The sequence below is a fragment of the Balaenoptera musculus genome, chromosome 10, assembly GCF_009873245.2.
Source record: "Balaenoptera musculus isolate JJ_BM4_2016_0621 chromosome 10, mBalMus1.pri.v3, whole genome shotgun sequence".
Classification (NCBI taxonomy): domain Eukaryota; kingdom Metazoa; phylum Chordata; class Mammalia; order Artiodactyla; family Balaenopteridae; genus Balaenoptera; species Balaenoptera musculus.
Window position 1 is genome coordinate 35,936,737 of NC_045794.1, and position 22,632 is coordinate 35,959,368.

The following is a 22,632-nucleotide window of genomic DNA, read 5'->3' on the forward strand; positions in this document are numbered from 1 at the left end:
GTGTTGTATGGTAGTTCTATTTTTAGTTTTTTAAGGAACCTCCATGCTGTTCTCCATAGTGGCTGTATCAATTTACATTCACGCCAACAGTACAAGAGGGTTCCCTTTTCTCCACACCCTCTCCAGCATTGTTTGTAGATTTTTTGATGATGGCCATTCTGACCAGTGTGAAGTGATACCTCATTGTAGTTTTGATTTGCATTTCTCTAATGACTTGTGATGTTGAGCAGCTTTTCATGTGTTTGTTGGTAATCTGTATATCTTCTTTGGAGAAATGTCTATTTAGGTCTTCTGCCCATTTTTGGATTGGGTTGTTTGTTTTTTTGATATTGAGCTTCATGAGCTGATTGTACATTTTGGAGATTAATCCTTTGTCCGTTGATTCGTTGGCAAATATTTTCTCCCATTCTGAGGGTTGTCTTTTCGTCTTCTTTATGGTTTCCTTTGCTATGCAAAACCTTTTACATTTCATTAGGTCCCATTTGTTTATTTTTGTTTTTATTTCCATTTCTCTAGCAGGTGGGTCAAAAAGGATCTTGCTGTGATTTATGTCATAGAGTGTTCTGCCTATGTTTTCCTCTAAGAGTTTGATGGTGTCTGGCCTTGCATTTAGGTCTTTAATCCATTTTGAGTTTACTTTTGTGTATGGTGTTAGGAAGTGTTCTAATTTCACTCTTTTACATGTAGCTTGTCCAGTTTACCCAGCACCACTTATTGAAGAGGCTATCTTTTCTCCATTGCATACTCTTGCCTCCTTTATCAAAGATAAGGTGACCATATGTGCGTGGGCTTATCTCTGGGCTTTCTATCCCGTTCCATTGATCTATATTTCTATTTTTGTGCTAGTACCATACTGTCTTGATTACTGTAGCTTTGTAATATAGTCTGAAGTCAGGGAGCCTGATTCCTCCAGCTCCATTTTTCTTTCTCAAGATTGCTTTGGCTATTCGGGGTCTTTTGTGTTTCCATACAAATTGTATAATTTTTTGTTCTAGTTCTGTGAAAAATGCCTTGGTATTTTGATAAGGATTGCATTGAATCTGTAGATTGCTTTGGGTAGTAGAGTCATTTTCACAATGTTGATTCTTCCAATCCAAGAACATGGTATATCTCTCCATCTGTTTGTATCATCTTTAATTTCTTTCATCAGTGTCTTATAATTTTGCATACAGGTCTTTTCTCTCCCTAGGTAGGTTTATTCCAAGGTATTTTATTCTTTTTGTTGCAATGGTAAATGGGAGTGTTTCCTTAATTTCTCTTTCAGATTTTTCATCATTAGTGTATAGGAATACAAGAGATTTCTGTGCATTAGTTTTGTATCCTGCTACTTTACCAAATTCATTGATTAGCTCTAGGAGTTTTCTGGTAGCATCTTTAGGATTCTCTATGTATAGTATCATGTCATCTGAAAACAGTGACAGTTTTACTTCTTCTTTTCCAATTTGGATTCCTTTTATTTCTTTTTCTTCTCTGATTGCTGTGGCTAAAACCTCCAAAACTATGTTGAATAACAGTGGTGAGAGTGGGCAACCTTGTCTTGTTCCTGATCTTAGAGGAAGTGGTTTCAGTTTTTCACCATTGAGAACGATGTTGGCTGTGTGTTTGTCATATATGGCCTTTATTATGTTGAGGTAGGGTCCCTCTATGCCTACTTTCTGGAGGGTTATCATAAATGGGTGTTGAATTTTGTCAAAAGCCTTTTCTGCATCTATTGAGATTATCATATGATTTTTATCATTCAATGTGTTAATATGGTGTATCACACTGATTGATTTGCATATATTGAAGAATCCTTGCATCTCTGGGATAAACCCCACTTGATCATGGTGTATGATCCTTTTAATGTGTTGTTGGATTCTGATTGTTAGCATTTTGTTGAGGATTTTTGCATCTATGTTCATCAGAGATATTGGCCTGTAGTTTTCTTTGTTTGTGACATCTTTGTCTTGTTTTGGTATCAGGGTGATGGTGGCCTCGAAGAATGAGTTTGGGAGTGTTCCTCCCTCTGCTATATTTTGGAAGAGTTTGAGAAGGATAGGTGTTAACTCTTCTCTAAATGTTTGATAGAATTCACCTGTGAATCCATCTGGTCCTGGGTTTTTGTTTGTTGGAAGATTTTTAATCACAGCCTCAATTTCAGTGCTTGTGATTGGTCTGTTTATATTTTCTATTTCTTCCTGGTTCAGTTTCAGAAGGTTGTGCTTTTATACAAATTTGTCCATTTCTTCCAGGTTGTGCATTTTACTGGCATATAGTTGCGTCTAGTAATCTCTCATGATCCCTTGTATTTCTGCAGTGTCAGCTGTTACTTCTTTTTCATTTCTAATTCTGTTGATTTGAGTCTTCCCCTTTTTTTTCTTGATGAGTCTGGCTAATGGTTTATCAATTTTGTTTATCTTCTCAAAGAACCAGCTTTTAGTTTTGTTGATTTTTTTTTTAAACTTTGGGTTTATTTATTTATTTATTTATTTATTTATTTATTTATGGCTGTGTTGGGTCTTCGTTTCTGTGCGAGGGCTTTCTCTAGTTGCGGCAAGTGGTGGTCACTCTTCATCGCGGTGCGTGGGCCTCTCATTATCGCGGCCTCTCTTCTTGCGGAGCACAGGCTCCAGACGCACAGGCTCAGTAATTGTGGCTCACGGGCCCAGCTGCTCCACGGCATGTGGGATCTTCCCAGACCAGGGCTTGAACCCGTGTCCCCTGCATTGGCAGGCAGATTCTCAGCCACTGCGCCACCAGGGAAGCCCCAGTTTTATTGATCTTTGGTATTGTTTTATTCATTTCTTTTTCATTTATTTCTAATCTTTCTGATTTCTTTCCTTCTGCTAACTTTGGGTATTTTTTGTTCTTCTTGCTTTAATTGCTTTAGGTGTAAGGTTAGTTTGTTCACTTGAGATTTTTCTTGTTTCCTGAAGTTTGCTATAAACTTCCCTCTTAGAACTGCTTTTCTTGCATCCCACAGGTTTTGGGTCATCCCGTTTTCATTGTCATTTGTTTCTAGGTATTTTTTGATTTCCTGTTTGATTTCTTCAGTGATTTCTTGGTTATTTAGTAGCATATTGTTTAGCCTCCATGTGTTTGTATTTTTTAGTTTTTTTCCTGTAATTGATATTTAGTCTCATAGTGTTGGGGTTGGAAAAGATACTTGATACGATTTCAATTTTCTGAAGTTTACCGAGGCTTGATTTGTGACCCAAGATATGGTCTATCGTGGAGAGTGTTCCATGAGCACTTGAGAAGAAAGTGTATTCTGTTGTTTTTGGATGGAATGCCCTATAAATATCAATGAAGTCCATCTTGTTTAATGTATCATTTAAAGCTTGTGTTTCCTTATTTATTTTCATTTTGGATGAACGGTCCATTGGTGAAAGTGGGGTGTTAAAGTCCCCTACTATGACTGTGTTACTGTCAATTTCCCCTTTTACGGCTGTTAGCATTTGTCTTATGTATTGAGGTGCTCTTATATTGGGTGCATAAATATTTACAATTGTTTTATCTTCTTATTGGATTGATCCCTTGATCGTTATGTAGTGTCCTTCTTTGTCTCTTGTAATAGTCTTTATTTTAAAGTCTATTTTGTCTGATATGAGTATTGCTACTCCAGCTTTCTTGTGATTTCCACTTGCATGGAATATCTTTTTCCATCCCCTCACTTTCAGTCTGTATATGTCCTTAAGTCTGAAGTGGGTCTCTTGTAGACAGCATATATATGCATCTTGTTTTTGTATCTATTCAGCCAGTCTATGTCTTTTAGTTGGAGCATTTAATCCATTTACATTTAAGGTAATTATCGTATGTATGTTCCTATTACCATTTTCTTAATTGCTTTGGCTTTGTTTTTGTAGGTCTTTTCCTTCTCTTGTGTTTCCTGCCTAGAGAAGTTCCTTTTGCATTTGTTGTAAAGCTGGTTTGGAGGTGCTGAATTCTCTTAATTTTTGCTTGTCTGTAGAGGTTTTAATTTCTCCATCAAATCTGAATGAGATCCTTGCTGGGTAGAGTAAACTTGGTTGTAGGTTTTTCCCTTTCATCACTTTAAATATGTCCTAACACACCCTTCTGGCTTACAGAGTTTCTGCTGAAAGATCAGCTGTTAACCTTATGGGGATTCCCTTGTATGTTATTTGTTGCTTTTCCCTTGCTGCTTTTAATATTTTTTCTTTGTATTTTTTGATAGTTTGATTAATATGTGTCTTGGCGTGTTTCTCTTTGGGTTTATCCTGTATGGTACTCTCTGCGCTTCCTGGACTTGGTTGACTATTTCCTTTCCCATGTTAGGGAAGTTTTCGACTATAATCTCTTCAAATATTTTCTCAGACCCTTTCTTTTTCTCTTCTTCTTCTGGGACCCCTATAATTTGAATGTTCGTGCTTTTAATGTTGTCCCAGAGGTCTCTGAGACGACCCTCAATTCTTTTCATTATTTTTTCTTTATTCTGCTCCCTGGCAGTTATTTCCACCATTTTATCTTCCAGCTTATTTATCTGTTCTTCTGCCTTGGTTATTCTGCTACTGATTCCTTCTAGAGTATTTTTAATTTCAGTTATTGTGTTGTTCATAACTGTTTATTTGCTCTTTAGGTCTTCTAGATCCTTGTTAAATGTTTTTTTGTATTTTCTCCATTCTGTTTCCGAGATTTTGGATCATCTTTACTATCATTACTCTGAATTCTTTCTCAGGTAGGTTGCCTATTTTGTCTTCATTTATTTGGTCTTGTAGCTTTTTACCTTGCTCCTTTGTCTGTAACATAATTTTTTGTTGTTTCTTTTTTTTTTTTTTTTTTTGATGGGTGGTACTGTATTCCTGTCTTACTGGTTGTTTGGACTGAGACATCCAGCACTGGAGTTTGCAGGCAGTTGGATAAAGCCAGGTTTTGGAGCTTAGATGAGGACCTCTGGGTGGCCTCACTCTGATTAATATTCCCTGGGGTCTGAGGTTCTCTGTTAGTCCAGCGGTTTGGACTCAGAGCTCCCTCCACAGGAGCTCAGGTCCAACCTCTGGTCTGGGACCCGAGATCCCGCAAGCTTCGTAGCACAGTAAAAAAAAAGAAAGAAAGAAAGAAAGAAAGAAAGAAAAGAGCAGTACAATATCAAAGAATAATAAACAAAATAAAATTAGAATGATAAAAAATATATTAGGAAAAATAAAACTATAATTGAAACAACTACAACAAAGTAAAATAAAACCACACCAGAAAAAAGAAAAAAAAAAGGGGGAGGGGAACAAGCCAAAAGGAGAGAACAATAACAAAGTATAAAGAATAAAATAAAATTAGAAAAATAAAAGAATTGGAAAAGTAAAAATATAAAAGAATCAACCACAATGAATCAACAAGGTAAAATAATCCCAATCTAAAAGAGGAAAAAAGAAAAAGAAAAAAGCCTTGGCTATGGGGGCGGAGTTTAGGCAGGGGTGGAACTTAGGCAGGGGCGGGGTTTAGGGTGGGGTGGGACCTAGGTGGGTGGGGGGGTTACGTTTGAGCATGGGGTGGGACGTTCAAGTGTGGGGCGGGGCCTCTGCTTAGGACCTGCGTGGAATAGGAGAGGCAGCACGTCACAAGGAGGGCCTCTGGAGTGTGGAGTTCCAGAGTTTGGAAGTAGCGCCGAGTGAGGGTGTGTGGGTGGGGCTTGGGTTCTGCACGGCAGGAGCGAGGCTCCAAGGGCAGAGGATTAGGCCCGGGAGCCCAACAGGTTTCCCGGTGCCTAAGTGGACAGGGAAAGCACTGGCTGCGTTCCTCCACGCCACCCCCCATCTCCCCCAGGGTCTCCCCTGTCACCACTGCTGGACCTGTAACCGTGGGTCAGTCCCACTGGGTGTAGGAACTCCTCCCCTCCCCCAGCCACCCCTCAGGGTGCCGGTCCTGGAGGTCCGGCCTTAACTTTTGCTCCCCCTTCCCTCCCTCCCACTCCCTCAGGACCCGCATGGCTGGAGGGGCCCTCGGTGGGTAGAGGATCAGGCCTGGGATCTCAGCAGGTTCCTGGGGGTCCAAGTGGGCAGGGGAAACTTGGCCATGCTCCCTTTTGATCCTCTACCCTCCCAGTGGTTCCCCAATTTCCCCCTTCGGGTGTGGGATCCCTTCCCCTCACCCAGACGCACCTCAGGGGCGCCAGTCCCATCCCGCCTCCACTTCTCCTCCCCCTTCCTTCCCCCCCACTCCCCATGTCCTACCCGGTTGTTGGGGGCTCCTCCCATCCCCTTAGGTGTCCGTGGTTCCCCACCAGTGCCTGGTAGGTGCCCTACTTGTGCGGAGACACGAATTCCTCATCCTCCTAGTAGGCCATGTTGACTCCACCATTCTATGCTGTTTTAAAATGCCAACTTAGAAATGGAGACAAACCAAGTGCATTCTCATCCTCAATCTGAACTGTGCTGATTTTCCCCTTGTATGTTTTATTAAATAAAAAAGATAAACACAGGACTTTATAAGCCTCCAGGGATAGACACCACAATTTACAACAGCTACACAAAAGGCATAAAGTGGGAAGGGCTGAGAAGCAGATGGAGAAAAATGAGACGTGCTTTGGGTGATTTTTTTCAAGCAGTCAAGAAGATGAGGTTATCTAGGAAATGACTTTGGACTTACTTTTATGTGCTCTATTTAGTAAACTGGCCTGGGCATTAGTATACTTTTATGGCTTAGAAACTCATTAAAACACTACTATAAAATGAATACACACACACATTCACGCATACATGAATGTCCACCTGTTACATGGAATATTTTGGTACATTGCCCCTTACCTGTCTACATTTCCAGAGTTTCTAAAGTAAAAGACCAGTATTATACCAGGGTGAAAACACTGAAACTAGGGGTTGGACATCTTTCAATCTCCACCCCTGGAATACCACACTGAAGATTTAATTCCACAGAGATGCCACCATGCTGTGGTATCAGATATTTGGGGTTTAAGTCTCTACTCCAGGCGTCCTTTCCTGATACTCTAATATATGGTGATAAATGTCTCCTTAATCTGTACAACAGTTTTCAATTATCCTCATAGGAGACCACCTTGAAGGAGCGAGAAAAAGGTTTAGTCATGGTTTCTATTTTTCTATTTTAATCAATACATTCTAGTTAAATGGACAATTAATAGGTCACTTCCAAAATAGTGTATCAGTCCCGGTTAATAAACAATCCCCACAGTGGATAATGGGCCCTATGTATTCAGCAAGTCCTGTATGCACTCAGCTCATCCACTAAATCCCTTTTCAGGTGGACAGGGTTGTATGGGAAGATGAGCTAGAATGAGTCTATAAAAGTCAGTTTCATTCACTGCTTTATTTTTTAGCCAAGTGCTTTAAATGGTGTGCAGAAATTCACTTGGAATGCGAGACAGGAGAAAAGACTGACACACAGAGCCTTGCTTTATGACCATACAAAAGGCCAACTGACCCTTGCCCGAGCCTTTTCCCTGTGAAATGGTTCCGAAAGTTCATCTGCACAGTGAAAAATCATGGTGAGGTCGCGTGTGGATGAGTCAAGTGAAAGTGACGATTGGTCACGGGTCTGTCACCCATTGTGGCCGGGTCCCGGCCATGTAAAGTGCTCTGTGGGAAAGTATCAGCCCCCTAAAGAGATACTCAGAAGCTTGCAGCTCATTAAACGGCCAGCATTTGCTGCCTCACTTGTCAGGAATCATTCTGTTGAGCAACTGCTCTCCTGAAACATTCATAAAACACATGCAGAGAGGCAACGGGGAATCTGAATTCAACCGTGACACAGCTCTGGACTTCTGCCTGACCCTACCCCTATTTCACTTTTCACCTGACAGAGCTGTTAACCTGAATCAATGTTTTCTCTCGGGCAGCTGAAAAAAATGCACCCCTCCTCTGGACTTCTTTATCATAAACTCGAATCCTCTGTCTACAGATTCTTAGCTGACCTAGAAATCTCAAGATCAAGGTGAACTTAATTTCTTTTTATTTTCAGTTAGACATTTTTTTCTTTGTGCGTGTGAGCGTGTGTGGGCTCTTCAAGTTTTTGAAAGTTGTCATTCTCCCTCTACCTCCCACTATTACAATTGTGTAATGTTTGAAAAGTTCTCTTGAAAATATTTCCTACAACCCTGGTTGGTTTTCTTAAAGATCATAAGAGAAGGTATTTATCTCCTTTTACAATCTTGACAATTTTTGATTATTTTCCATGGATACCTAGTGACTTTCTGTGTCACATTTTCAGTTGAATGGAAATTTTACACAATTTCTTAGCTTTCTTTCCTTCCTTTCTTCTTCTTTAAATGAGCATTGCTACACGTTTCAGAAAGAGCCAAACGGGTCCCTCTGAGATCTTTTACATCAAATGGAAAACAAGTTGCTTTCCTTGGTGTGTCAGCCCTGGGTTTCAATGCCATTAGAAGCTGCTCACAATTGCTCAGTGTGCTGAAGTTCGATAAATCTCTGGAAACCTCCTGAATAGTATCGCTGTGATTTTTAGCGAGGAATTATCTCCTTGCCATTGCATTACCAATTAGTTTTCCAGAGCACATTAAATCCTGCTGCTCTGGTTTACAGAGTAACTGAGGCATTGCTGATGAAGTATAAAAACTTACTTGGAAAAGCAGTGGGGGAGGCAGGGCGCCGACAGGACCCACCACAGCACGACGAGTAGAATGGTGGGGCGCTCAGAAAAAAAGGCTTGGAAGGCGCTGCAGAGAAAGCGTTGATCACATTGATTAGCCATCTCTCTTAGACAGTATTCAAAATTCCAATTTCCCCAAAGTCATGGAGTAAAGCACTACATCTTCTGAGACTTAGTTAAACTTTTACTGGAATTAAAGTCATTTTAAAGCAGGCTTTACCTGTCAAAGAGCTTGCTAAATAATTTAATCAAGATTTGGAAGCTGTGGTGTAAACAATCAAATTATCAAAACCAAACTTAGTCATTCGTTTTCTGTGTGGTTATAAGTAGTAAACATCAAATAGTCCTTTATCTAATATAACCTCGAGCAACACTGCCCAGGAGAACTCTCTGTGATGATGGACACGTCCTCTACCTGCACTGTCCAATATGTATCCACTTGTCACATATGCCACTAAGCACTTGAAATGTGGCTAGTATGTCTGTGTAACTGAATTCTTACTTTAAGTTCTTCTTAAATTTAAATAGACTCATGTGTCTAGAGGCTTTCACATTGAACAGCACAGCTCTGGATATAATACTTACCAAGAAACAATCTGGATGTTATACACTTCAGTTTACTTTTTTAAGAGATGGTATTACTCTACTGCTTATTTTCAGAAGGTTCTTTGAAATACATAGATAGCTAGATTCCAAAGTTGATAATAGTTAATTTACTGAGCAATTCCATAATAAAAAGTGGTCTTTCTGATCACTTTTACATGTTTCAAAGTGTTTGAGAATAGTAACATTTACTCTCAAGAGGTATCTATTAACCTGAAAGCATTTGTGTTTATAGTATAGGGAGTTGCCATATAATTCTGCTCTTCTCATTTTATTAAACTATTCTATTCAGAACATTTTCAATTCATATACACGGAATAGTTATCATTACTCTTGTAAATAAAGAAACTTTACACTCTGTTCCTCAGTAGATGAAAAATAGCTATAAAGGATGTCACAGAATATTAATGGCTCTTCTTTATTGAGCACTTACTATATGCCAGGCTTTGGTTTAGTACCTTAGATACAACATGTCCTTTAGTACAGTGGGGTTTAATACAATATAAATATGGGTGATATTTCTTTAGGTGGGCAACTTGCTTTTACCATCACATACCCAGCAGAGTACATGGCACATTCTAAATAGTCAAAAAATGTTCAATAAATGAATGAATAATCTTAAAACTAAGAAATAGGAAATCAGGAATTAACCTCTTCCCTGCTCCCCTGACACACCCTGAAACACAGTATCTTCCATAACAGATGACCTTGAAATCTAGAACATGACTTGAAAATAAATATTTTTACTACCCTCCCTTCATTTTCAATGGAAACTTTTTTCTTTTCTTAATCATATACAGTCAATATTATTTTGCTACAAATACATGTCTTTTTAAGAACACAGTAATTTCAGACTCATATTTTAACCAACTGATAAGTATGTGTTTATTTTATTAGTATCTTTGAAGGATATATCAAAATAAGTATATATAAGAATTTTATGGTCTCATGGTCCTTAATGTCTTTGAATTGCAAATTAATCATAATGCAGGGTCTTTTCTATAATATGATGGAAAGTTGTCAATGTCAGTGTTTTTAGTTTTTAAACATCTGGATTTTCAAATAATAAAATGTCTTAATGCTACCTTGAAAATATGGCAACTAAGCAAAGTATGAAAAGGAGACCCACTTTGGTGCTCAATAAGTTCTATGAAACTTTTAAAAATTTCTCATTGTTATCATAAGTTGTTCTAATACTGACTGAAAAACCATCATAGAAATGATTAATCACTTTATATGAATTTGACATCTTAAATTATAAGAGTATGGCATTATTTAGGCAGAGTTACATTTTCTAATGTTTCTATGAATATATGAAGCACTTTGAAAAGTGGAAATATATTTCCCTGTATAAAAGTTACCTCATTATGTTTATTCTCAAGTATTTCTGTTAACTAACTTATTTCACCTCCGAACTAAACACTCCGTAGATAATTAAGTTATGGCTATTGTGCTGTTCGGCATTTTTTAAATTGAGGTAAAAGAAAAAGGCTGAGCCATGTTGCATTTACATACATGCGTGTAAGCATTTATCATGATAGTTGGAAATACACACACAAAAGAAATGTTTTTGCTCAATATCTAGTGTAGAAAATAAGCACATTAGTGATACTATTAAAATAACAATGCAGGACATGGACAAATTACAAATTTTACTATTCTAGCCAAAATGTTTCTCAGTCTAACCATATGGCCCTAAAATGAAAAAATAAAGAATTTTTTTTAAATTGCATGGTTCATTTGAGACAAGTGTTCAATTAAATTCATTTGTGATGATAAATGAGGTTCTGAGACATAGGATCTTAGTGTTAAATTTAACCAGAAAAAGTTTTAATCGAACAGTTTGTTATAGTGCTCTATATTATCCTATCTTAATATAGTAAAGCTGTAATCAAAATGACATTCTGCCTACAGTGGCAACTCTAGTGGCTAAAGAACTACATGTGACATGACCAGGCTTCAAGTTCCACCGTGTAGCATTTCTTCACCATTTAAAATCACCTCATTGACACAAATATATTTACACAGATTAGTCAATTCCTAATTTCTATACATAATACACCTTGTTTAAGCTGGTTTATGTAGAAATCACTGTGAAATTCCAATTAAGTGCTCCATTTTTTTATGTGCTCCTACTTGGACATAAGTCAAATGCTAATCCAGCTGAGCATGTGACCGCAGGGATGTTGAATGGTGTGAGGAAATAGCCATTTAAAACAATGTAGTGCGTTAAAAACATGTATAACACTTTTAAGTGTTTGTAAACCACATGGTTTTTAAAGTGGTGGGCAAAAACAGAAACTCAACTGTGATAAAAACGAAGTGACGAGTTAACAGATGCATTAAAACTTTTGTAAACCATTCAAGAACTACCTTGAAGAAGCTCTGAAAAGGGCAGAAAACAAGGCAATTTCAAGTAGATGATAGGCATTTCAAAGCCCATGAGTATAATCTAGATGCAGTCACTTTATCATTTATCCTGAGAGGAACAATTCATTTTAGGCGTACTGAACAATATTTATGATAATACTATTTAAGGAATACCTCCTATACACAGGCACTGGACTGGCTATGCATTTAACACTTGCTATTTCATTCATTAATATTCAACCTCAAATGGGCAAGCATCTGGAATGTGATGATGGCTGGTCTCAGCACATTTTTTAAAAGACCAGGGAAACGCAGATATTTTAGCACAGTATGTAGTTATTAGCCATGAGGGATAAGGATGTACACAGACTGCCCGTTATCCAGTAAGAGATGGAACCCAGAAAATGGACATCTCCACATCTCCCCAGCTTTCCATAAGAGAAAAACGAATGGCTTTCCCTGTGGCAAAAATGCGCGCTGTCAGGTTCTATAGCTCTATAGCATGATGTTAGGTTCCCTCAGCACAACACTTCAGGATACTCCAAATTGTGTATCCTGCCAACAAATCTGCCTTCTGGGTTCTGTGGGAATCTCTTACAAATTACAAACAAATGACTTAAAATTTCCGGAACAAGACTGTCTGAATCCAAATGACTAAAATCACCTGTTCACAGAAAACTTCATGAACTTTTCACTTCTTAATCAGATGTTCTGACTTATTTGAAGACACAGAATCAAACTATCTATTAATTATTTTGAATGTTTAATTAAGATGGGAACTTAGAGGCAACTTAATGGTGAACTGGCCTGGTTTGTTTGTTTTTTTAACTTAACTACACGGTTCTGTGACAAAAGCATCCCACAGTCAAGGATGGTTACAAGCCTAGCTACAGAAAAATTATTTTCAAAATTCTGTTGTCTAGAAAGCAAGCAAAACATTTTAAATTGTTTTTTATTATTTTCATTTTTCTTTACCAATGGAGAACAGAGTGTATCTACATGGGGTGAAACCACATTCTTTTTATTGTTATAGCAAACTGTGGTATTAACTGATTTGTGCTGACATTTCAAAGGACGGATCCTAAAGACCACTGATATAACCTTCAAATAAATTTCAGGAGCTACTGCAATGCTATGCCGACTGGGCAGCACATTCTAGAAGGATAAGGAGAAACGAGAAAAGGTTCCAAGGTGTCTTACAAAGGCAACCAGAAGGTCAAAAAAATACCTCTGGGAAAGAATAACAGGGAATTAAATAATTTCAAAAGGATGGTTTTAATGACCTCCTTCAAGTGCTGGGTACATGGCACCGGGAATAAAGAAATCTAAACTCCTGACCTTAAAATACTACACAGTTGAACTGACTATAAGTAGAGTGGACCCCCCCCAAAAGACTCTAAAGAATGACAACCAACTGTCTTGAGTAGTAAGACCTAAGAAATACCACTTACGAATAAGGTGTGATTTATTTTATCACACAACCTGGACAGAATTCATTTATGTGATTCACATGCAATCTTGCCTTCCATCAGAAGGCAAAGCAAGTAAAGTCATTCTTTACCTTTCTGCTCAACAGAAAACAAGAGAAGTCTGCATTTATTTTTGCCTTGAGTATTTCAGAGACAGCAAAACAAAGGTCTTAATGTTCTAGTACAGTTCATGAGAAGATAAACCAAATGCAGAGTCTACTTGTTTGATTCTGTCCTTTTAATTCCACGCAAATAATATTCATTGCATATCTACCAAGTGCCACATAATGCACCGTGTGCTGGGATGGCAAAGATTAAAAGAGGATAGCTTCCCTCCCTGGAAGAATTTCTACCTTTAAATGTTCCGTACCTTACAGGTCTGAATCTGCTGATCAAATAAATGAAATACAAATATCTTCATACTCCAAATTCAGTTTTGTCCTATAAAATCTGAGGCATTTTCCAAGGCCATGAGATCTAAACGCATAGTACTGTGTGTTCCCCTAGCCAATGTTTCTCAACCCTGAGTACACATCAGAATTATCTGGAGTGCTTTTCAAAGATACAGATGCCCAGGCCCCACACCAATTGGGTTATATCAGGCTGGCGAGGAGTGGGCCCCCTAGTATACCATTTTTTTTCAAAAGCTGCACTCGTGATTATAATGTATAATCAGGATGAGGCCACTGAAAAGAACAAAAAAAAATGCCTGACATGCAGCAGGCACTCAATAAATGTTAGCCTTTATTCCTACCATTATTATATAATTTGGGATCGATTCTAAGACAGCATATAAAAAGAAGCAGCATGGTCCAGAGTTCCACTAAAATATACTATCAAGAACAAAGAAAAGAATATTATTGTTAGGAAGTCTTTGTCAAAGAAGGCTTTAAGCAGGAAAAGCATCTTGATCTGGAAACTTGATTTGGAAAGTATTTGAATGGCAAAAGAAGAGAAAGAGGCATTCCAGGAAGGAAAGGTGGCATGAACAAAAGGAAAGAAGGCAAGGATGATGGTGACACCCAGGGCAGGTTAAGGAGACCAGCCTGACTGCTGGCCCAAGGCCAAAGATGTGAACATTAAGAATGTAGTTGGACACCCCAATGTTCACAGCAGCACTATTTACAATAGGCAAGACATAGAAGCAATCTAAATGTCCATCGACAGATGAATGGATAAAGAAGATGTGGTGTATACGTATATGTGTGTGTGTATACACACACACACACACAGACACAATGGAATATTACTCAGCCAAGAATGACATAATGCCATCTGCAGCAACATGGACGAACCTAGAGATTATCATACTAAGTGAAATAAGCCAGACAGAGAAAGACAAGTATCATATGATACCACTTATATGTGGAATCTAAAAAAAATAAGATACAAATGAACTTACTTACAAAACAGAAATAGACTCACAGACACAGAAAACAAACTTATGGTTACCAAAGGGGATAGCGGTGGGGAAGGATAAATTAGAAGACTGGGATTAACAGATACACACTACTATATATAAAATAGATAACCAACAAAGACCTATTGTATAGCACAGGGAACTATACTCAGTATCTTGCAATAACCTATAAGGGAAAAGAATCTGAAAAAGAATATATATATGTATAACTGAGAAATAAAAGAATGTGGCTGGAGGAGCTAAATGCAATTGATGGAATGAAGGTCTTGAAGGACAAACTGAATATTTTTATTTGATCTGATAGTCAAATGGGGATAATTAAGGTTTTCCTAAATAGCTTGATGATATGATGAAAGCTACATTTTAAAAACAGGGGTTAAACGGAAGGATTCTACTGTGGTCATACGCTGCGTGGCAAGAGGTAACAACCAGTTGTTTGGACACTCCCACCAGCATCTTCTCTTCTGTCCTCACAACACCAACAAGTGGGTGGAGTCTGGCTTTTCCTCAAGCTGTGGGGTTCTAGTTCATTGCAATTATCAAAGGTAGTCCCTACCTCTGCTGCCTCTCCCTTCAAGGAGTCTTCATTAGACAGCTTCCAAAAAATGAGCAAACTTTGAGGAAATCCCTTGCTCTTTTTATCATAAAGTCAGTGTCACAGAAGAGAATACCATGGCAGAACAGTACCTGTAGCTCTCAAAACTCTAAAATCCTCAATAAAGCCTCCTTGAGTTCCCAGCTCTACCACCATATCTGATTAATTCCTGCACTGGTCTCCTCCAGCAGGAGACAGACCTGGCAGAAATTGTGTCTGATGATGGTTATCCTAATTTTACCTTGTGGCAGACTTTAAATGGTTGCAAATTATTTGGCACTCCTCCCATTGACAGCCATCTCTATTTCCTCTTCTCTTGTATTTGGGATAGTCTTGCTGCCTTGCTTGACCAAGGGATATGGAAGAAGTGACATTCTGGAACTTCCAAGGCTAGGTTATAAGAAGACTTACAGCTATTGCCTGGGTTTCTGGGAATGTTGCTCTTAGAACTCTGCCTTTCAGAACCCAGGTGCCATGGTATAAGAAGCTCCAGGCCCTTGGAAAATCCAAGTGTGAATGCTGGAACAGCTCTAGTTGAGCACCCCATCAGCAGCCAGCAACCCTGTCAGCCAAGCGAGTCAATGGACGTCCCTCTTGGACATCCAGCCCAGCTGAGCCCTCAGATGATGGCAGCCCCAGCTGAACTCTAATTGCAATGAGATTCCAAGTGAGAACCACCCAGCTGCGCCCTGTCAGTCCACAAAACCGTGAGAGAAAATAATAAATTGTTCCTTTAAGCCTCTAAGTTGTGAGATGGTTTCTTCACAGCAATACCCCTTTTCCAGTATGTATTTTACTTATGGCGGAAGGGTGGAAAGCTGTCTTTCACATCTTTCCCCTGTATGTTGCCAATGGGCTCTTGAGGTATGTGGTTGAAAGTCAAATGGTGAGCCTAACATCCGTGCTCATTTTGAAATGAGGCTCAATGCAGTTACATGAACTGCTTAGGATTATATAATCAGTAATTTAAAGACCTTAGATTTGAATCTAGACTTTAAAATTAAAGAAATACTGCTAAAACCAGCTCAGAAAACTATACATTCTTTTAAAATTGACTCAATTTGCCATTTATGCTTTGGAAAAGGTTTTGGCAAACTTTTACTATAAAGGGCCAGACAGTAAATACATTAGGCTTTGCAGGCCATGTGGTCTCTGCTGCAGCTGTTCAATGTGTAGTGCGAAAGCACTTATAGAAAATACGTAGACAAACAGAAATGACTCTGCTCCCGCTTTGAAGAATCTGACTGCCTTTTGGTTTCAGACCCAATCTAACTCTAGGGTAGGTTCAACACACCTAAACTCAATCCAGTCCTAGGTTAGTCTAATAAAAAAATTCACCAGCAGTCATGGTTTTTATTCTCTTTTAATGTACATAAATCTTCTCAAAGAATAATTCCTCCACATATTTTAATTTTGAAAGTATTAGGGATTTAAATTTTTAAGGAAGAAGGAATTTTGAGTCCTCTCAAGAGGACTGGTATAAATGTATATATTGTATATTCTATTTCTGATGGCCACTTAGAACTAATGGAATCAAGGCTGTTATGGCATGCGTGGTGCCTGAACATGTGAAAGAAAAAGGAAAAACCTAGTTCATCTTCGGAATATCTACAAACAAGAAGGCAATTAAATATTCAGCAATATATAGAAAAAGACCTGATGGTTTATTTTCCTTTCCTTTTCCCCATGCTTTGTTTGATTCTGAAACAAAAGTCTAAAAACTTATAGAGGCTTTCTGACCTTTGACTTCAGAGAATTTTAGTGCCTTAAGTTTACTGTTCATATAACTTACAAAAAGAGTGTGCCCCTGAAATACTCCCGACTAATAGCTGGCTGACAAAATGAATAACGCTATTAAAGATAAAATCAGTTATGGTAACTTTATATAAAGTGATGAATCACTCAGCATTGCCAAATCAAGTATTGACTGGAGGCTAAAAAGAATGAAAGGGAGAGATTTCATTAAAAGTGGAAACATTACTGAAAGTAAAATAAAATATTTTTGGAATAAAATATACAAGGGTCTGGTAAGCATATTATATGTTAAGGCAAAAATCCAATTTCTTACTAAGAAAGTTGAAAATGGAAGCATGATCTAATGAAGTCTTTAAAGAAGGATTCTAGCAAGCATTCCTAGATAAAAATCATATTGCTTCTTTCTACAGTTTGCCTTTTTATTCCTGACAGACTCCAGGTGCATTTGAATGAAAACAAAGTGATTAAAAATTGTTTTTAATTTTAAATTAATTTTTAAAATTTTAAAAGTTTTAATTTTTAAAAGTTGTTTTTAATTTGACTTAAAAATTGTGTACCTTCACTGTGGAAAGAAAAATGACAGTAATTAAGGTAAAAGCTTTATTTAGGGCCTCTGTTAACCCAAGATTAAGTGGACAAACACTGTTTTAAGAGCTACGAATCAAGCCTCCCCAAAAGATATAAGATGGATTCTAAAATTCTGGGAGATATCAGCAAGAGAAATAGTGCAGTGGAAAGTAGGTTGAGGAGAAAATAAGGTATTTACCTCCCAACTCTAACATAAAAACACATTTCTTACGCAAAATATTTGATAATCCTATTGATTAATGACTTATAAGACTTTAGAAAAACCTTATAAAGCAAAGTTACATAGAAATATGAAATAATAGATAGCTAGTGGGAAGCAGTCGTATAGCACAGGGAGATCAGCTCGGTGCTTTGTGACCACCTAGAGGGGTGGGATAGGGAGGGTGGCAGGGAGGGAGACGCAAGAGGGAAGAGATATGGGAACATATGTATATATATATAACTGATTCACTTTGTTATAAAGCAGAAACTAACACACCACTGTAAAGCAATTATACTCCAATAAAGATGTTAAAAAAAAAAAAAAGAAATATGAAACAAATGGTAACTTATCAGTGACTTTTTTTATGAATCCAGCAAAAACTTTACATTATGACTTCAAATTATAGAAGTTAAAAACTAAATCAACATAAGCAGGATACCAAACAAATAAAATCTGCCTCAGGAATTCAGACACCTTATAAACCAATCTCACAACATGATCCAATGGCTGATTTGTTAACTCGTAGCATTTGAGAATAAAGAAATTTAGGACTCTAAAAAAAAAAACAAAAAACACATTTGTTTAAATATTTGAAAGACGATAACATTTTTGCTTCTGTAAAAAATTTCATAGCAATGAAGCTAAAAGTATTTTATGAACACAGCTATGACCTATGTTGCTTCCCTTACTTTCAACTTGATGCCATCTCTATCATTGTTCAGCAGCAAAACTAACCGTAAGATGTCTTCTTACAGCAAAAAGAGACTTTTTCTGGCGGGCACAAGAACAGGATGGAGGCGGCACACTCCAAAAGGAACACAACGGAGTCTAATGCACAGCATTGGGTCCCACATCTGAGCCACATTGATGGCAAACAAAAGTAGCTAAAAATCACTGTTGGCAATTCTTTTAAGTTGCCCACAACACATGACATCCTTTGGCTTCCTGACATGACCCTGAACCCTCTGGAGCCTACGTTTACTTCTGCATAAATCCGTACGCAATTTTCTGGGCATTCAAACCACTGTGCCTCTTAAAATAATCCTCAAATCCCTAAAGTGAGTAAGAGTTAAGGGAGAAATTCTAAAATGTTCCTACTTGCCTACTGGATTTACTCCTATTTGATTATTAAACCTCAGTAATAAAGCTTCAATACCTGTTAACAGATTGAAATTTCTTGCTGTTAAAGCAAAGTAGAGAAGCATGTTTTAGGGATTGAGAGAGGGATAGGTGCTAAAGTGAGAGGCAAATAAAATGCACATAAATTGCTACCCTTTTGTCATTCCAACTCAGACATTATTTTGGAGGGAGTGTGGTTTTCTCAATCTGAACCAGAAGTAAAAGGCCTGTCTCTTAGTCCTACTGGTTCTCTTCACTGCAAGAACTTCCTGAATCTGAAGTTTATGAACTTGGGGACCATATAACAATTTGTTCAGAGCTGATTCCTCATGAACTATGTAAAAGTTATTAATACGTTAATATAAATCCAAAGATATGTTGAGCAGATTATTTTAAAAAGTACAGGTATAGTAAGAATATTGTTTGGTATTATCTACAAATTCCACCAAAGGATGTTTGGGGTGATGGCCTGAGCAAGGAGCTACCAGCATGGGTCCCATCACTATCCTTTTCTGGATCCCCCATTCTCTTTGTCCTGGTTCTGGGTCAGTATCATCAATAGTCAAGATTCTGTGACTTTAATTTGCCAAAATACACCTAGAGCATAGCGTCAGCCAAAATAAATGACAAACTCCGGCTTCATAAATCAAAGCACAGTCTTCAGCTGGACTGGATTCCCCACCTGGGGCACAGATTCATCTTCTTCTCCCTCCCCAACATGCCTAAGATGTAAGAGGAGCTATTTTATGTCACACTTTCAGTGTATCTCAGTGAAAGCGGATAAAGCTACCAGTTGGAAAAAAAAAACATAAGTGCAAGTAGTTTAAGACAGAGTCAAGGATTAATAGGTCAAGAGTATCTGGGACTGTGAGGTGGACAAGAAAATCAGAGTGCACGTGACGCATTAATTAACAACCCTAAAGGGGTACCAGAAAACATACTGTGGATCCGTTTTCATTTCTGTACTACATGGCACAACCTACTCGACAAAATTACTTTAAAAAAAAAAGAACAGTTCAATTCAACTATTCAGAATAAACATTTGCTTTCTAATCCTCTTATATGCAGCACTAGGAGTAGATTTAATAATCACTAAAATTACATTCAGGAAATTATCTTCATTTCAAACACTTTCTAAAATGTTTAAAATAACAAATGTTACTGAAAAGCAAGGCTATTTTTTCCACTTACTTTGAAGAAAATTGGTGGCATAAGTAAGAGAAATTTAAAATTTTCAGCTTTTTACATTTCAGGACCCTCTTTAATATACAAAAACATGGATATTTAAATCTAGCACAATAGCCACCAAATAATGACATCAATGAACTTCTGGGGGAGGATCTCTGATGATTAGGATTTACTTGAAAAACCTGGTTTCCATTAATAAACTATAATATCCAAAATTCTTTTTTTCACATACAACCCCTGGAGGTGAATCTACTCAACTACCTGTTATCACACTCAACATGCTCCTTTCAAACTTTGAAGAATGCCCTCTGATTTTTTAAGTTTTTAAACTACTCTATATACACAACTTGACAACATACAGCTATGGAATGTTCCTTTGCTTGCTCTAAATACTTAAAGGCTTGCCAGTTTTCAGGGATGAAGTACTGACAGCTAAACTTTCATCCATAATCTGTAAACCTGTGTTACTAACTGTCACCACCTTTCAGACACGTGACAAGATGAAGGGGAAGGCCAATTTCTTTCCTTATGGGCTCAGATATAACATCCCCATCTGATTTATTATTGCGATACATGCAATTGGTTATCCCATAAGCCCTCGTTAGTTTTCTCACATTCAATGAAAGACTAATCCAAGGAATCTGGAGATTTGGGGCAATTTTCTTCTCTTTCACAAGACCACAGATGTTTAAACTGATACTTCAGACAAAAAACAAAATTAGGAAGTGGAATAATCTTTGTAGGAAAAAATTGGCCTATTATGCGAATTAAAGCAGCTAACAATTATGAAAATGCTTGGTAAACCATAAAGTAGGACAGAACATGGGCTATAAGCTTCACAGGGGCAGAGACAGTCATCTGTTTTGTTCACTGATTATCCCAATGGCCTGGAACAGTCTGAACACATGGGAGACAGTCAGTAAGCATTTGGTGAATGAATGAACTATATGGTATAATTAATAGTGGGTAACAAAAATAATGAAGCCGAAATGCATGCAGTGGCATAAATCCCCTAGTTAAATGGTGCTGTCTTTCACCAATGCCCTTAAAAAGAACTCCGGGGTTTTCTTATTCAACATCTAGACTGGTGCACTCAACAAATTAAGTTGAGAAAAAAATGAGTAGTCAAATACACCGAAATCATTAAAATCACATTTTGTGATCCACTCCTAAGTTAGTGTCTAAAGGATTAGAACTGGTTGTTCACTGACGTTTCAGAAAGAAGTATTTTATCGTTCTGAAAACAGTAGCTTTTCTAAATCTCCTTTCTACTCTTTACAGAACGTCAATCACTATTTCATCCTCCTCTAATTTTCAGGTGATAGCTAACATTGTCAGCACTCATTATAACTTCATAATTCTACACAGTACAAAAGAATTTCCACATTTGGTAGGGCAAGAATCTGTCATTTAAATAAAACTGGAGCACGGTTCAGAAGGCTATATTCTCTGTCAAAATTTTTTTAAAATGTTCTTAAGCAGCATATTTGTGGGCACAAATTTATGGGGTTCTAATCTTAAGATATTTTTTGAGTTTCAAAAATTAAATGCACTCTTCACAAGAATGATTTTTTTGAAATAAAAGTTATTTGTTCAAATAAAAATTAACCTAGGAAAACATCAAATCTTCAATAAGGACTGAAAAAAATATTAGGAAAAATATAGGCTTAAGCTATATGAAAATACTTCAAAGTGAAATTTAAGTTCTTATACTCTCAATTATTCCAAAACGCATTTTTGCATTTTGATACTTTAATAAGTGTACAAGAATGAATATGTTCTTGAAAATAAAAATAATGTAGTTAGGAAACCCTTTACCCAATAATTGTAACATTTTGAATGAAAATGAATAGGTATACAAAATTATTTTTCCGAGTTATTGGAATGTCTGCATTTGATTCGCATTTGGTTTACTTAAATTTAACCTGTAAAATCTACAAAGGTTAAAATTAACTTTTTTGAGGAGCCAGGCATGATCAAGAGCAACTTAAGAATTCTTGAAAAATAGCTTCTATGAACACAAACCACCAAAAGTTATACAAATCACCAAATTTTCTTGAAAATGTTATTTTTATGAGTCATTATTTACCAGCTCTTGTCTACACGAACCTGCTTTATACGTTTCTAATTTTCCTAATACTTCAAAAAGAACAGAGTGGCCCAGATTTCCAAGGCACATAAACTTTGTCTTCACTGTACTTGTTCCTCTCCCAGGGTGCAAAAAGGCTGCCTAGAATTTAGGTTTTACACTATGTGAATGAGACCGGTGCTCATATAATTATATTTGTTCCATTCTGTTAGTAACCATTTCAAACTGAAAGACCAGGACAGGTTCTAAACATGTTCAATTCTATAAAGCCATTAGCAATAAATTTGATTCGGCAGTTTGGTGGGACAATGAAATCTGCTGAAAAAGCGTCTATTAGTCATTCTGGACAAACCCACCGGGATTTAAAGAATGAGTTAAGATCGTCCAAGGACGCAAGCCAAAAAAAAAAAAAAAAAATTAATCCAACTGGATCTCAGTTTTTGAGTCTCTAAGAGGCTTTCCCTTTCTCACTGCCAATTTCGGCAGCCCCTCCGTAAGCTTTAGCTAATATATTGACTAAACTGTCCGCATCCTCTTCCCAGTCACAACACTTAGGTTTTATTCGGCAATTAAAACAAGCAAACCAAAACTGCCCTTCTTTTGGTAAATTCTCATTTATTGGTGAACTTCCTAATCCGGGTGCCAATTAGGCTGTTCCAG

At 37.4% G+C, this 22,632-nt stretch overlaps 1 protein-coding gene across 1 annotated transcript in view; it reads right to left on the bottom strand.

The window, feature by feature from the left end:
• DBX2 (developing brain homeobox 2) overlaps positions 1-22,632 on the bottom strand; it is a 39,949-nt gene that overhangs the window by 15,960 nt on the left and 1,357 nt on the right. The window contains exon 2 of the mRNA XM_036866361.1: positions 8,546-8,641. Coding sequence (XP_036722256.1) covers positions 8,546-8,641 — 96 coding nt within the window. The remainder of the gene's footprint in view (positions 1-8,545; positions 8,642-22,632) is intronic.